The 16,655-nt window shown below is 43.0% G+C and overlaps 1 protein-coding gene across 6 annotated transcripts in view; it reads right to left on the bottom strand.

The window, feature by feature from the left end:
• Positions 1-143: 143 nt before the first annotated feature.
• Positions 144-16,655, bottom strand: part of LOC125894208 (amyloid beta precursor protein binding family B member 2) — a 57,254-nt gene continuing 40,742 nt past the window's right edge. For 5 of the 6 annotated variants that reach the window (XM_049585464.1, XM_049585467.1, XM_049585466.1 and 2 more), the window contains 6 exons: positions 11,585-11,699; positions 6,815-6,890; positions 3,650-3,730; positions 3,419-3,534; positions 3,106-3,288; positions 144-643 (listed from right to left, as the gene is read on the bottom strand). In XM_049585464.1, coding sequence (XP_049441421.1) covers positions 467-643; positions 3,106-3,288; positions 3,419-3,534; positions 3,650-3,730; positions 6,815-6,890; positions 11,585-11,699 — 748 coding nt within the window. In that variant the 3' untranslated portion in view covers positions 144-466. Of the gene's footprint in view, positions 644-3,105; positions 3,289-3,418; positions 3,535-3,649; positions 3,731-6,814; positions 6,891-11,584; positions 11,700-13,611; positions 13,634-16,655 lie in introns of those variants that run through there. The other variant, XM_049585469.1, reaches the window with a different exon arrangement.

Below are 16,655 nucleotides of genomic sequence, written 5' to 3'. Positions count from 1 at the left end.
GAGTGTCTTTACAGAACGGGACAGAGCATGAAAGAAAACTGAGTAAACCAGTGAGTGGTTCCATAAACCAGTCTGTTAATAGAAATGTGATCTATTCTTCCTCTGGGTTATTCTGTATCCTGTCTGTGGAGTGCTCCATCAAGTTATCCATTGAGCCCAGAGATCCGCATACAGTGAGGGCCAGTGAAGCACTTAGACACGGCAGCGTTCAAAGGTCAAAGTTCAACCAGTGACACCAGCTTTTCTTTTCCTCCTCATGAAACAGATGACCCTTTCTTTTCTTTTTTTTTAAATCATCAGGTGTACTGGAGAATTGTTCTTTCCTTCATCTGCGGTGGTGTTTGTTAACATGTATGTACATCATTGGTTACCATGGCTGGTACTGATTAGGTGTTGTCGTGGCGATAGTGTGTGAGTGGCGTCCGGTTGCGGTTAGGAGAGGGGGTGCGGTGGTCACTGGTGACGGTCATTGCTGGGGGAGTTCCGACGGCTGTTTCTTGGGTTTCAGAGTGTCTATGAGAGACTGCACGCCACGCTTCACGCTGGTGGTCACCCGGCGGGTCACAGAGTCCGCGGAGGGCGAGGTTGAGGAGCCAGCGCGCTGGGAGGGCGGCCGTGCCACCAGACACTTCTGATACCGTAGCTGAGGAAGAGGAGGAGTAGAGGAGTTTTTATCATTTCGGTTTTAGGTGAAAATAAAGAAAACATGAAGCGAGATGAATGTTCCCTGCAGTTTATAGATTCATTTATTAAAGGAATAGTTCTTAGCATGTGCTTATGTGCTGTCCTGCTGAGGGTTCGACAAGAAGATTGATACCAGTCTCATGTCTATACACTAAATATGAAGCTATCACCAGCAGCCGGCCATCTTAGCATTAAGACTGGAAGCAGGGACACAGCTAGCCTGGCTCTATCACAATGTAACCAATCTCAAAACTCATCGGCTATAGGTCTGATGATGATCTAACCTGTGGCAACAGCCAGTATTTTGGGGGTTCCATTGTCGCCAACAGATAATGGATATCTGGGCCTAGACTTCCTTGTCCCTGCGCCGGTCTTGGTTTACAGTCCGATTCGAGTAGGTATAGATGCGGCTGGGGCAGCTCCATGTGACCTGCCCACTGGGCACATGACTCCCCCGCCTTACCTACATGTCGGCCCACGTTGAGCCCCCTTCATATCTTGGTCTGAAATGTACACTGTGTATAAAGATGGACAACCCATCTTCACTCACTCCCACTGATAAATATAAAGGCAAAATATCCTGGATTCGGCCGCTGCCATCTTGCGTTAATGACATAATTTGTGTCTGAGAGTCTGTGCAGTAGTGATCACTGCAAGTTCCCGCCAATACACCCATCCGACCAATGGCAAATAGTGCCATTGTTCACAGGCACTCACAGCTGTCAATAATGGCGTCAGTCCCTATTTTATAGCATTAAATAACTAATTAAAAGCAAACTCATGAACACTTAAATAAACATCAGTGTGTACTCTAAAGGCCAATTTCCACCAGATGCATGTTGGTTGCGTCTGCGCTCCGGCACGGCAGCGGAGCCGATAGGATTCCATTCTAGTCAATGTGTGTGTTTCCACCAGCTGCGGCTGTGCTGCGTTCCGGCTCCGTCTCAGCTCCGGCACTCCGGAGCCCTCCGCAACAGATACGCAGGACTTCTATTTTTGCTGGACGCCGGAGCACAACGCAGCAATTCAGCACAGAGCAGATCGTGCGGGGCAGGAAGTCGTGCACAGAAACACAATAAAACATCCGGTTAATTTTCAAAATAAAATACACAGTGTTCACGGCGGATCATATTTCCCTGCACTACACCTTAAAAACTACATAATGGGCAGAGGCAGGCCTGAAGTCAACAGGTCAAAGGTTTTCAGACGTCATTTCACCTCGTTAACACCATGGACGAGGAGATACTAATCATGGCAGTGCACCGAGATGTCTTCCGACGGAGCTGCACCGCACCGCACAGCAAACGCAGCCGGTGGGTATTGACGGACGGCGGAGCACGCAGCGGATAACCAGCGCTGCCGTTCTGCAATGGACACGCATCCAGTGGAAATCCGGTGTAATCTTTTATTGTGGTCCATGTCCAATCCACTAACATGAAGGGAGCAGGGTTTATGACCTTTACTGCAGCCAACCACTAGGGGCAACATAACCGTCTAGTTGGTGGGCTCATTCTGTAGCCTACTGATGGGCTAGGCTGGTAGGGGTGTGTTGCGTAGGCTCCAAATTAGCACCTTGAGACACAAGAATAATGTTGAGTTGAGAGACAACGCGTACGACTTGATTATTTCAGCCAGTTTAGTAAATCTAATATAAAGATAAATCATCGTCAGAAGATAGCTGATGGGTTCCAAGACTTTTAGCATTTCAGCCAATGTATTCCCCTGCCACACAGACTGTTTACCTGCATGCAATCAAAACCTGCTTAAACGTGATTGGTCAATACTTGGTCAAGCCTACGAATAGCAGGTGGCAAGATTCAGGGCCTTGAAGTGGCATGTAATCAAGCTACTGGATAAGAGGAGACATCAGATCCTGAGGCTGATTTACATAAGGTTTTAAAGGTACAATACAAAGACTTTCTGCTGTAAAAGATGCTGTCAGAACTGTTGACATTATATTGTTGATTAATTTCGATTATATTAATAATTTCCATTACACCAAAAACGGAGACCAGAACACTTCCAATATCAAAAACTTGTCCCTGCCACAGATTCTTATATGCATATCTTTATATGCAGATATCTGTTTATTGAGATGTAACAATAATCAGCACAGTCCAGGACATAGCCCACAAACCAGAATGTGTCATTTTTAAAACTTGGTTTTTGTCTGGATTAAACAAACAAGATATGATCGGTGAGCTTTAGAGCTACTGGTACTGGTGGTAGCTTCATATTTACCATACAGACATAAGAGCAGCGTAGATCTTCACATCTAATTCTTGGCAAACTAGCAAAAAAGTGTATTTTACAAAATGCCAAACTATTCCTTTAAATACAAAATCTTTAAAGAATAATTTTGGAATACAACATATAGCATCATCTCATCATCATTTCATGACAAAAGTAATATAAACTTACCACACATGCTGCCTGCACAGCCTCGGACACACTGCCTGCGTTGGGGTCGCACCAGAACACATGACACTGGAAATGCTGGTTCCCAGTGTCCATAATGAAGGCAAAAGAGTGTATGTCTCGACCCACGCCCATGAAGGACAAGAAACGCACTCGACACTCCACCAACACCTCCTCTTCCTCTTCCTGCACAGACAGCCAAGAGGAAAATTAGATCTGCGCTAAACTCTATTAGATCTCCCTCTCTAATCTACAAGCACATTCACATCTTTTATTTATTGGTTGCTCCTCAGGACAACAACAAAAAGTCCCTTGCCTTTTCTTTGATGACAGCCAAAGTGGTGTCAGCAATACTCAGTATGACAGGAGTCCAGTCCTCTTTGCCTGTGGAGGACAGGAGGCTCTCTATGGCCCCATTTATGATGTCCATACCTGGGGACAAAGCACAGGAGAGGCTGCGCAGTGAGACAGTGTGTGATGGATTTTATTATAGGCTGCAGGATGCGTTATGACGTGTGTATCAGTTTCAGGGTTAGTTGAGGTTTACCTATGGGGCGAGACACAGACGTCATACCCAGATACAGCACATGAAACTTCTGCACCAGCTCCGTCTTTGGCATGGGAAACTCTGCAGAGGGAAAATACACACACATTAAAACACACTCACAGACACGCATTAAAACACACACACAGGCACAGACCGCCCGCAGGGAATTTTATCTCACGACAACATCTAACGCAAAGTTCCAAAAGTAAAGTCCACACATGATAATTGGCTTAAACCAGAGAAATAAACAAACACTGGTGAATATTTTAATATTTTAGGGTGCTGTTGACATGATTAGAGCATGAAAAATATATTCGCACACGGGCGTGCAGGATCTCAGAGTTTTCTGCATGAACACCCAGCTGTGCTTGTTTACACAATGGCCTGTAGGCAGAAAGGATGAGTGACTGAGGATGATCAAAGATGTTGTATCACCTGCATCGCAATCAGCACATAAGTTAACATCGTTTACCCCCAGGGACCTCGTTATTAACACACCCTGCAATTAGCTGCGTAAGCCTGAGATGGTTCCTGACAAGGCAAAAGGCCAAGCTCTGAACGTGGTTAACTGTTTAACTTTGGACTTTAAAGAATGTAAATCCTCCAATGTGCTGAAAAACGAAATTATACAAAGTCAACACAGGCCTTCACAGCTGAAGAATCCCCCTCCACATGGTGACATTCATAATTAACTATCTTCTGTATCGCTAGTCAACATGGATTTAAAAAATGAGGGCTGATTGCAACATGGAATTAAATATTATTGAGACTGTTAAAATGTCATTATGTTGAATGACAAACTCAGATCAGGGGGTAAATTAGATCATTTGTACACAAACCTAATAACATCTGTAAAATAACAACTGTTAAATGAAACCTTTGATCCAAGTTTAAGGTGCTGCCCATGTGCTGCAGTGTTTCTGGTCTGAGTGCAGACTTTTGTTTGCACCCATTAACGCAAAATAAAATGCTGAAATGAATGAAATGCTGAAAAACAAAAGGCCAGTCACTAAAATGTTTCACACGAGCCAATTACAAATCTTCAAGAAGGTCTCAGTCCGGTTGTTTCGGTGCACACCTGAGTGCAATTGCTGTGTTCACACCTGCCCAAACGAACCTCACTTAAAGGGCAAACAAACTTGAGTTCGACTGAACCAAATCAAACGGGGCAGGTGTGAAAGCACCCTGAGAGGCAGTGTTTTTACTCTCTTTGGTGGAAAGTTTCAAGCCTTTGTAACCTCTGACCACATCCAGCATCACATGGGTGTGGTTGGCTTGGCTTTGTTGCACCTGTTACACAAGTATACATACACTTAAAAATTTCTAGTCTCTGGGTTTACTTTTGGGGAATGCGGCCCACTGAATATGCACAGTATGCACATATTTCTCTAGACAGTCATCTGCTCCAGGCACGCTACTTCATGTGCATACACTGCTACATGTAGCAACATGCTAACGTCAGGTAAATCATGTAATCGTGGTTGCCAATGTTATGTTTTTTCTTCCCAAATTCATATTATATTCCTGCTGTTACGTGTCTCCTTGTAAAGGTTTTGGCTGAGAAGCTTTTACTGGGAATTTTTCACTATAGAAAATGCCACTATACTCTGTCACAGTCATTCCCCCGGCTGCAGAGACAGTGCAGAGACACTGAGAGCGAGCAGATGTGGAAGACAGAAAACACTGACCAGTCAAATGGGCTTTTTCTGGAGGGAGGGTTAAGGAGACAGGCGCTAAAGCATTTCAGACAGAGGGTGAATACAGATTTTTCAGCACAGACAGTATGAGGAAAATAAAATGTTTTATGAACATCAAGGTATGTAAACATACTTTAGTAGAAACCCAAAAATGCAAATATGAGCCTGAAAATGAGCATTATAGGTGATCTTTAAATACAGCTAGACCAGCCCACATATGACCTTCCTTATTCTGAATTTCAGCCAATTTTGCACAATCCACATTTTAATTACTGAAGTTCAAAGATTAACAATCCATCATGAGCTCATCTCCATGTGATGGTATGGACTGACTGAGGGAAATCAATCATGGATAATGGCTTTTGCCTGGATTCGCCTTATCAGTGTACTCCATGGAAAAAGTTCCTAATATCTCACACATTCAGAGCTGCTAAAGCTCTGGAAACAGCAGTTACATGAATGTTGAACAGCGAGAGGTTTTCATGCATTAATTTCATATTTAAAGTCGAGCTCAGGCAGGACAGAGTCAACGAGGTCAGCAGAGCCATTATCCCGGTGTTGGTGCTCATCCAAAATCATTTGGTGCTAATCTCCTAATATGTGTTCCAACACGGGATTGCACACTCTCAGCTTCTCTGGAGAGATCTAATCCAGGCGAGATCAAGAACTGTTTTCCATCCACTGCCTTTGCTCTGAATGGACCTCTAGAGCTCACGCATGGGCATATATTCAAGGACGTTGCTTCGCACTGGGCACCAATTGGTTGTTCAGTTAAAGGACTATGAGTTGAAGCAAGTAATAGCTTTAAAAGATGTGAGGGATGTTTCACCAATAAGTTCTTTGATCCTGGGGTTGGGATGGGTGCCGTGGAGCACCAGGCCTCGCCTGAAAGAAACACTAATTGGGTTTTAATGAGGTCGACTGCCTCTGTAAGTGAGGAGCCGATATAGTTCTTTTATATTCTGATGCCGGAGCTCCTTTCCCCCACGCTCAGCAGATACGCACACCAGCTGAAGTTACAGCAGAGGATGAATTGTGCTGGTGCTTTTTTCCTCTTTCTTCCTATAATTACTTGGGACTGAGAGGAACAAGCGGTGGGACTTAGCAAAATGGGAAACGGTGAATAGAATTAGCGCTGGGAGGATAAAGCTCAGTGATTGTGGAGCGTGGAGTTGTTCTGGAGTCAGCGTTATCTGAGTGTAATTGAACCAAACACTGCTATCTTTTCTATTAACAAATGTTCACAGTCGCTCCTGAGGCGATAAGGTCATTTTTTTTAAAAAACACACATAGTATATGGTTTCAGATGTGGAGGAACGCTGTAATGCGAGACAAGAAACCACAGCAGGGAAGAGAGCGCACGGCTGACAAATCCAATTCTCTCATGAGGGAACTACAAAAGAACGAGACTCAAAGAAATAGATGTGTGCGCATGTGTGTGTGAGTGTGTGTGTGTGTGTGTGTGTACCTTGTAGGGGTACATCGGAGCCGGTCTGGGAGGAGCTGCCAGCTGCAGCCTTGGCACTTTTCCTTTCAGCCATAATCTAGAGAAAAAAGGAGGGGAGAAAAAGAGAAGAGGAGAGTAATCAGAATGGGAATGGGGAGAAGAGAAGGTAGGAAAGGTATGGCTGAGCGCAATAGGGCTTAAATTAGCTATAAGGATAGTCTCACCAACAAGCATCCAAAAATATTTTTTTGCAATGAATTAATAACACAGTCTAAAAGATAAGACTGATGACATTCTGAATTTTTTTTTATTGTCAACAAATCACGTAAAAAGACCATAACCATCATGTCCCTTTCTCAACACGTTCCGACTTCCCAGACAGATGTGTTTCTACTGAAAATGTGAATCTTTAAACCTAGAAAAATGAGCTCAATAGAGTGCGACTCTCGACAATTCTTCTAATACCAGCAGATGTGCTGCAGCGCGTTTCACAATACATGCACTGTGTACTTTTGACGGGGCCGCAGTGCATTGCACAGAGTAGGAAAGAAGGGAATAGCCTACTTACTTACTTATGGTAGAAGGACAAATATCATGGGAAAATGACCAAATCAACAGCAAAATCTGCAAGTCTACAATATCGGACAGGCAAAGTGCTCGGCTTCGGAAACACCCCAACCAAGCATGTGGTGGACAAAACAAAATTATGTTGGAGCCAGACTGCGGAGAGATACGTCTGATGAAACTGTCCCTCCTGGCTCCCTTACAGTAAAGATGGCGGCAAAGATAACAAAAATGGCTGATTTGTTTATCTCATATCGTGCTGACTTTTGTAGATGAACAAATTTGGCATGGAATTAATCTGCAGATGCTCCAGTTCAAAATGACACTAAAATTTTCTATGGATGGTAGTTTTTGAGCTATGACGAAGGCCAAAATGTGGCCTTCAACAGACGGTAAGACTTGTTTTTAAGCTGAGCTGATTTTCAGAAAACACACGGCCCCTATCGACCATTTGAGAGGAGGAGTGATGAGTCAGCAGTCTAACAATATAAAACACTCAATTAAACAGGTCTTTTAACAGTTGTGAATCACTGCACATAAATGTGCACACAAAATATTAGTCTCATTGGTCCAGTAGTTTGTGGGATTAGCTAAATACGGACAGATACACAAGCACACACTCAAACACACATGCACACACATGTCCAAATGCACGATCCCCTCCAGGCTTACACCTGGCAGAAATAACCAGTCACAATAATAAACTTAAATTCTTCCTGAAACAGCTTGGCACTGTAGTTGTTGGCAAATGTTACTGTAACAGGTGTAAACTATGTAATTAGTGGGGACTGTTTTCAGCCGTGGATTTAGTGTGCTAGTGAGGGAGTTTGTGGATTGACTCACAATAAACTAATCATACTAAAGAAACATGTCATCCAGCTTACTGATGTGTTTTTAATAGTTGTTAGACAACAATGGTGTTTTATGGCACAGTGGAATAAGCTGTGTCGCTTTGGCAACAAAGGTAATTCTTGTTAGACGATCAGTTTATTGTTGGTTTTGGTCTTTTCATGGGATTTGATGACAATAAGAAAAAAATACTACCAGCCTTATCCTTTAAAACCCTCTCTACCACATGGTATATCTAAATTCAGTCGTGTTGAAAGAAGCTGTCTCGCTTTTCTCTCTACTCCTGCTCTCCTGCTGCAGTGTACACGCTCTTTAAAAAGTGTTGAATAGTCTGCATGGCCCCTGCACTGAGCTGCTACAGATACTTGATTAATTGTAGGTGTCATTAATCAAAGTCTATGGTGAGTCTGCAACTCTGCTCACAGGGGAACATGCAAGAAGCCGCATGCACGCACACACACTCTCTCACACACACACTCTCACACAGCGCAGCGCAGCTGCAAGACTCAGGTCACCAAGTTTCTCCGTTGCAGTAAAGAGTAGACTACCACTGTGTTTAAAAAAGGCGGTGTGAAGAGTCATGGTTAAACACATATATAGAAATACAGACACACAGAAACACGCTATTCCTGTGATTCAGGGTAGGAGATACAAAGAAATTTACGTAAAGAAAACCATTCCTCTTTAAATGGGTCAACATTCCTCTGAGGAATAAAATCTGTATTTCCAGGTAGATATATCCTCTTCAAGGTCAATCCTGGTCTGAGGACGACTGGTTTCTCTTTGTGTGCAGAGGGATATCCGTAACACATTGATGTGTCAAGCAAATCCACAGAATTCAATGTTTATAATACACTACAACACCCATCAGTCAGTCTCCCTGCGAGAAACCATTTCAGTGATTAACCAATTCCTTAAAAAATTCACAAGAAATATTGCTGAATGTATTTTATCCGAACTATCAGCCAGAGGACAACCTGCCGAGTGTTGCTCCCACAACGCAGGGTGGAGGTTAAAGTCACCAAATGTAACGCAGACTTCAGTGTTCCATTTAAATACATATTCTGTAGATTTCTAGAAGATGACAGCAAAAGTTAAAACACCAGCTCCAAATGAACATTATACACTGCTGTATCTAATTATCCAGTAAGTAGAGGTACATTACAGAAAATATTTCAAGTCATAATCTGTATTCAGTCCATAAGGTGATGGGTTCTCACTCAGTCGATGGATTGATTAGTGTTCCCTCCTGGAAAGTAAAACCTCTGCATTCCCGCCTCTTGGGGGAAGTACTACCTTCTCAATCCTAATATATGTTAGAGGGGAAACAGGGTGATTAAATTCAACAAAGTGTGCTGCTACTGGAATAATTCATGTTTTTGCATGAATTTCTTTTTGACATGACCAGAAATCTGGATGATGCAATCCAGAGATATGTGAAGAAAATAGACCTAATTTTATACAAAGATAAGATAGCATTGCCTTAAGGCACAGGTCGGTCACATTGGCTCACCTGGCGTCAATGAAGTGACAGAGCTTCAGCAGCCACTGAACCATATGATGGAGCCTCAGATGCTGATTGTTCCAGTCTGAAAGATTCAGCTGCTGGTGACAAATTATGATGATGTTTTGATGTTTTAGCCTCTGGTGTTGTCTGGACAGGACTTCAGTTTCCAGTGATTCAAAGGACAATGAGAGTCTGATACTGTTTGTTCCAGGGCTTCAGCCGGCATCTTTAAACTAACATGATGGAATCTCAGGATTCAGGAACTTCTGATGACTACTCAGCTATGACCACCACTTATTCAAATGATGGAGCTGCAGCCGCCATTATACCTGCTGATCTGGACAACATTAACATTGACCCTGATGGAGTCCGGCAGGAGAATTAGGGTGCTTTCAGTCCTAGAGTTCGCTTGCTTTGGTCCGAATCAGGGACTAATTTTGTTATTAAGTTTCAGTTGCCCAGAGTTAGCTCGTCTTCTCACAGCAGCATTTACAAACGGACCAGAAAAAATGCCTTGTGGGAGAAAGAGTTAGTTTATAACCAGACCGAGACCACCTCTTCAAGAAGGTCTCGGTCTGGTTGTTTTGGTGCACACCCGAGTGCGATTGCTGTGTTCACACCTGCCCAATTGAACTGCACTGCAAACAAACTTGAGTTTGAATGAACCGAACCAAACAGGGCAGGTGTGAAAGCACCCTTAGTTTCTGAGGGTGTACAAAGGGGGCCACATGTCGAAAGAGTCGATTATATAGCGCCTTTCGACCACTCAATGGCTTTAACACTATGATACATTCACCCTTTCATTCAAGCACTGGTGGATATGGTACCACCTGTTCATCAGTTACGCACACACTCACGCACCGCTCACACAGCCATCAGTATCTTGCCCAAGGGTACTTCAACATGCAGACTGGAGGAGCTGTGGATCGAATCGCCAATCTTGCGATTAATGGACGGCCCGCTCTACCTCCTGAGCCACAGCCACCCGAGGACTGATCAACAACACGCCCTAATGATTATGTTCAACATACTCCCAAAGTCATGTATGACATGTAAGATGCTGGGCCCTCTTTTCTTGGCAGCATTTCAACGAGCTCAAACAGTGCTTCAACAGTTTGATATTTTTTTCGCCTTAAAATCTGCTCTTTGTGGTGCTATGGTGCCAAGTGCAGTGTGCACAGTGAACATGTGGGAGGAGAGGGGCAAACAGGTGGGAGGTTCATTCAGAAGAAGCACCATAAAGTGAGTTGTTGGTATTTTCGTGGAAATTGTGTCTTAGACGTTGTGCTAAGAATAGATGTTTTAGAACTACATCTGTTGCTGATGCATCCTGCTGCTACCGTTCTGAAAAGATTGTTTCCTGCATCCCCTGATCCGCTGTACATGAGCCTGGTGTTTGGTGGGTTCAGGTTAGGTGATCATCATCAATGTGCAAAATCTGTAACTATGTGACCCTGTTGTATTCACCGGGTAGTTGGTATTTTAGATACACACACACACACACACACACACACACACACACACACACACACACACACACAGAAAAAGTCTTTTCTTGCTCTGTAACCTGAATCTTATCTCCTCTCCTTGCTCTAAAGGCTCTTAAAAACCTCTCTCTATATCTCTGCTCAACTCTTACTCCTCCAGTGAGAGATAACAGAAATCTTGTCAGGGCACTGCCACTGTGTTTTGCACTCCTGGCTATTAGTTTCACGTAGGAGTAGCATCAAAGTTACAGCCTCAAAAAGTAGCTCTGAATAACTGCATCAGCAGTCTCTCTTCAACAGTCCCCCTGATTAAAGCCTGATAGCTTGTTTCAGAGCAGCAGATAAGCTCATTCATGCGGAGGCAGCGACAGTAATGACACCCACCTTGGAGCAGATTTCGTGGAGACTTGTGGCTATGGCTGCGGCAGGAGTATCACATCGGAACACGTGGCACTTCAGCACCCGCGTGTTTTTGTCTCTCGCCACGTAGGCAAAGTCCCTGAAACACGACAAAACACACAAGAATTATCACACATGAATTTATAATGCAAGTGTGATCTACAGAAGATGTCCCAGACATCTGGGTCTGTTAAAGAGGCATTAAGTCAGAATCTCTGTTGTCCCATAATACAGATGATTCAGTAATTATACCTCACTGAGTGGGGGATCTTCCAGCCTTCAATTACTTATGCAAGGTTCTTTACACATTCCCTCAATGCACTCAAACTGTTATACTTATAAGTGGCAGAAAATGTAAAATAACAAGCCACAATAGATGTCACAATTAACTGACGGAGAAAAAACTAATCATTTTGAAGAAAGGGAAAAAAAGAAAATCAAAAAAGGAAAAGGAATCATTTTAAAGAGGACTTATGCTTATTTGTAGGTTCATACATGTATTTGGGGTTTCTACTATTAGATGGTTACATACTTTTCATTCAGTTTTAGCGCCCCCCTCCCAAAAAAGCCCAGTCTACAGTACTTTGATTGATCAGCATTTCTGGGTCTTTCGTAACTCTGTGTCTCTGCACTGCCACTGTATGTTCTGAAATTGGGGAGAAATTAACAGCATCAGCAACCAAGACTACATGTTCCCCTGACGTTAGCATGTAGCCACATCTACATTAGCTGTATACTAGCTGCAGGGGGATGACACTGTCAGAGTATAGCTGCACTTTTTAAAGTGAAAAATCAGCATAAAAACTTCTAAACATAACTGGACATGTTTCAGTGGGAATATGATAAAAATCAGGGAGAAGTTTACAAAATAGTTGACCGCAATTAGGCCTACATGTTTTTCTGACATTAGCATGTAGCTACATGCATGTTAGCCGTGTACTTGCAACCAGGGAGTGATTTTAACGGAAAATAACAAATAAAAGCTTCTTAACACAACTGGACATGTTCCTGTAGGAATATGATCTGAAACTGGGGAGAAATTAACAACATCAGAAATCAAGATTACATTTCTCTGATGTTAGCATGTAGCTACATGCATGTTAGCAGTGTACTTGCAGCCAGGGAATGATTGTAACGCAGAATGGCAACATTTTCTACCATAAAATCACAAATAAAAGGCTTCTAAACACAACTATTCATATCCATGCAGGAATGTGATCTGAAATCTGAGAGAAATGAATAACACCAGCAACCAACGTTACATGTGATGTTAGCAAGCAGCTTTATTAGCAGTGTAGGCTATGTAATGTAAAGACTTGCTGTAACATGCCTGCAGCAGATGACCATTTAAAGAAATCTGGCACACTATGTCTTATATCAAACTTTAAATCACAAGCAGTGTATGTTTTTACTCACAAAGACCACAGACACAAATTTAATGACTTTAGTCTCAGCTTGACAAAACCAAACTTGCAACTCAACTTGGGCTTTAACACCAATGACTTGTGACTTCACTTGGACTTGAGCCTTTTGACTTGATAACTTCCCCCCAAAGATTTTAAAGTATGTTACTTTAAAAGTGTGCAACAAATCACTTAATTTCATTTCCTGAATCACCTAATGTTAATGCTATTCATACCCAGCAAGTCAACACAGCAAGCTGATTTTTCTTCCTTAATTTTACAAATGTTTATCTTATTATTTTAACCTTTGGCCATGTTTAATATGAACATCCTGGAGGCAGACACAAAATGCAGAAAAGCATGATAGATCCCCTTTAACATTAGGTAAGTGTGCACGTATGGAGATAGGAGAGAACAACTATGGGTTATTCAGGGCTAAGGAAATACAAAACATGATAAATAACATCATTACATTAACAGGACCATCACTGAATTTTTTATCTCTTTGTGAATTCGCCTTAATGACATTTGTTCCAACTCATAACACTTCTTCATTCCATATATTGTATATGTGGGAGAGTCAGATTTTATCCACTTAATGTTAATAACCTGAATAGCTGCAACCAGCTGGATTTTCAGCAAACAGATTATAGTTTTCCTCCCAAAGCCTCTCAGTAATACTCCTTTGAGAGCCACCTTTGGACACTGTTGCATATTCAGATTCAACACGTCTTCCCAGAGGGCACCTCGCTTAGGGCCAATATGTGGGTATGATTGCCAATTTGTATTTTACATTCCCTTCAGCATTTTTCTGGAGTTTGTTGGGTTCAATTTTGAGCAGCATCTTAAAATGATATCTTACTAATAAATCACTGTCCATTTGAAATCCCTCCCAGGTTTTGAGCCCATTATTTGATTCTCATACCCTGCATTAAGCACTGCTCTATTGGGGTGGATTTTCACATATTTTCTTCATTCTGTACGTGCTAACAGGAGGTGACTCTTTGCAAACATCAAAAAAGTCTGTCCTTGGACTTGTCTTCTGTTTGGAAACTATAACTTTCAATCCGCCTCTCTGCAGCTGTTTGCGCTGTCAGCTGTTCAACAATAAAGAGCCCACAAAATTAATTGCAAGAAAAAGAAATGACAACAGACAATTATTATTATTTCCCCATTTTGCATCATGATATATTTACTTATTTCTTGTTGCAGCGCTGCTCTAATTAGCGCCCTAATTTATTGTGAAAATGCTGCTTCCTTATTTGTGTCATGTGCAGGCCGCCAAAAGAATTGGTGGTGTTGCTGTAATTCAAACCAGTCAAGGTTTATTTGGTGAATATATAACTTAAAACCCCTTTAACATGATGCATGTTTCATGCTGTGGCTTCATAAACACCAGGTTTCTCTATCTGTATATTCCAGAACTGAAAATAGTGGGGGTTTTTTTTGTTGTTGTTGTTTTTTTTACTACACTGACACACACACAGGTACACATGAGCACACAGGAATGCAGATGTGCGTCCCAGTGCCCGAGGAAACTATGTGCCAAGCGCTTCACAGAGGTGCGCCACGTGGGAGAAACATGAGAAGTGTGAGGGTGAGACAGAGAGAGGAAGCTCCACCGGGAAAGAAACTTTCTGCATAAAGTGGGTGGGAGATGAAACACAGCTACACACACACACACACACACACACACACACTCGATGAAGATGAAAGATAGACACATTTCTTCCTCATTAACAGGTGAGACAAGCTGTGGAACAAAAAGGTAGGAGGATGTGCCAGGACTGAAATGATTGAGTAAACAGATAAAGCAGAGTGAAAGAGGGGAGTGGGGACATGTGGAGAAGCCAACTGGATGGCAGTGCCACCAGATGCAGCTGAACAGCTTCATGCACACACACAAACACACACACAGACACACAGACACACACACGCGGTGCACACTCCCAAATAACCATAGACACAAACAGAAATATGGCAATCACAGCCGACATTCATCACAGCGGGCTCTTTGTGTTTATGAGTCCATTATCCCGACTGTCTCCTCTGCTTAATTGTGTGCTCACACACTTTGGGTCGATAATGCTCTGTGCCTGTGGCCAGAAAAGAAAGTGCAATGATCTGTGTGTGTGTGTGTGAGTGTGTGTGTGTGTGTCTGTGGTGTGTATGCATCCAGGACACTTCGTTCAGGGACATTTGAGCAGTGTGTCACCAAAGCAGCATGAGTGGCCTTGCCTCGCACACTACAAATGGTTCTTTTATGACTTCTGTCCCCTCTCTGGGGGATCAAAATGCTATAAAACAGCATGCAACTCTTAATAGGAAATAGCCCGTGGCCGGTCTGGCTCGCTGATGATTTAACACCAGTGATTTAGACCTTCAGTAGTTCCTCGTGTGCTCCTGTTAAGAGCAACAGTGACTCCGGGCGAGGCAAAGCCACTGATTTGATACCTGATGTGACAGACGTGATTGCACAAGGGCGTGGGGTGGGAGTCTTGACACAGAGATTACTGGAAACAACAGAGAGCCACGATCACACTTGAACACACCACAAAGAACAGTTACCTTTCTCTGGATCCCGGGAAGCAGAGGGAAGAAGGGTGGTGATAAGGGAAATGGTAAGGAAAGAAAAAATGAGTTCCAGAAAGATGGGAAATTATAAGACAGGAAAAATGGGAGGATGAGAATAGTGTATTACGGCAAAAAAAGAGTGGAAGATGGAATAGGGGAAAAAAAACAAGAGAAACGTTAATACACACGATATACTGAGTCAGAAACAGACACAGCACTCTTTCACCTCAATCACTGTCTTCCCGTGAGGTGTGTGTGTTGTATGTGTGAACTGGAGCTCAGGTCTGTGTACTTTTCATTTCAGTGGCTTAGCGTTCCACCACATTATGACACAGCACACCTTTCCCATTAGATGTGCCAACATACTCACACACTCACACACCTTGTTGTTGCTGGGGCCCCCCCCCCCCCCCCCCATCTCCCTCCTCTCAGTCTCTCTTTCATCCTCCCTTTTGCATTCGCTCTTTAATCTTCTTCTCCCTCTTCCACGGCTCTCTCTCGCACTCCTCATACTCACTCTCTCCTTTTTCCACAACAGGAGAAGCCCCCGAAAAAAGAACAAAGACGCAACACAGAATGATTCATATCAACAGTGTAGCTCATCACAGCCGCTCTCTTCCATATTATAGTCTGTGACGCTCCATTATCAGGAACAGCAGAGAGGAGGCACGGGCTGAATCAAGAACAGAGGGCTAATTCAAACATTGACTGCCTTTGATTCTTTGACGATCCACTTAGGAAGAAGTAGTGTGTGTAACTGTGTGAACTTGTGTGTGTGCGTGTGTGTGCACATGCCACATATAAAATGCATCTCTTTCCCTGTGTTTCTCTGTGTTTGGATTTCATTCATGATTTTCTTTGCTCCAACTCCATTTACTTGCCATTCTGCCTCCCTCTGCTCGACTTCTAATTCAGACTCCATGCCTCTTTCACTGTCAGTCACTTTGCTGGAATTGGATTTCAGTGTCAAAATTTTGAATGGTGCAAGAAAGCTGCTCTCTACATACCCCTGCAATGTACCCCTTTCTTCTATTTTTTACGACTAATTTGCATGTGAGTGTCAGTCTGAAAGTGTTGAA

Source organism: Epinephelus fuscoguttatus, linkage group LG9 (assembly GCF_011397635.1).
Source record: "Epinephelus fuscoguttatus linkage group LG9, E.fuscoguttatus.final_Chr_v1".
Classification (NCBI taxonomy): Eukaryota; Metazoa; Chordata; class Actinopteri; order Perciformes; family Serranidae; genus Epinephelus; species Epinephelus fuscoguttatus.
Note: the sequence above shows the minus strand (reverse complement) of the source record. Positions and strands in the feature narration are given on the sequence as shown.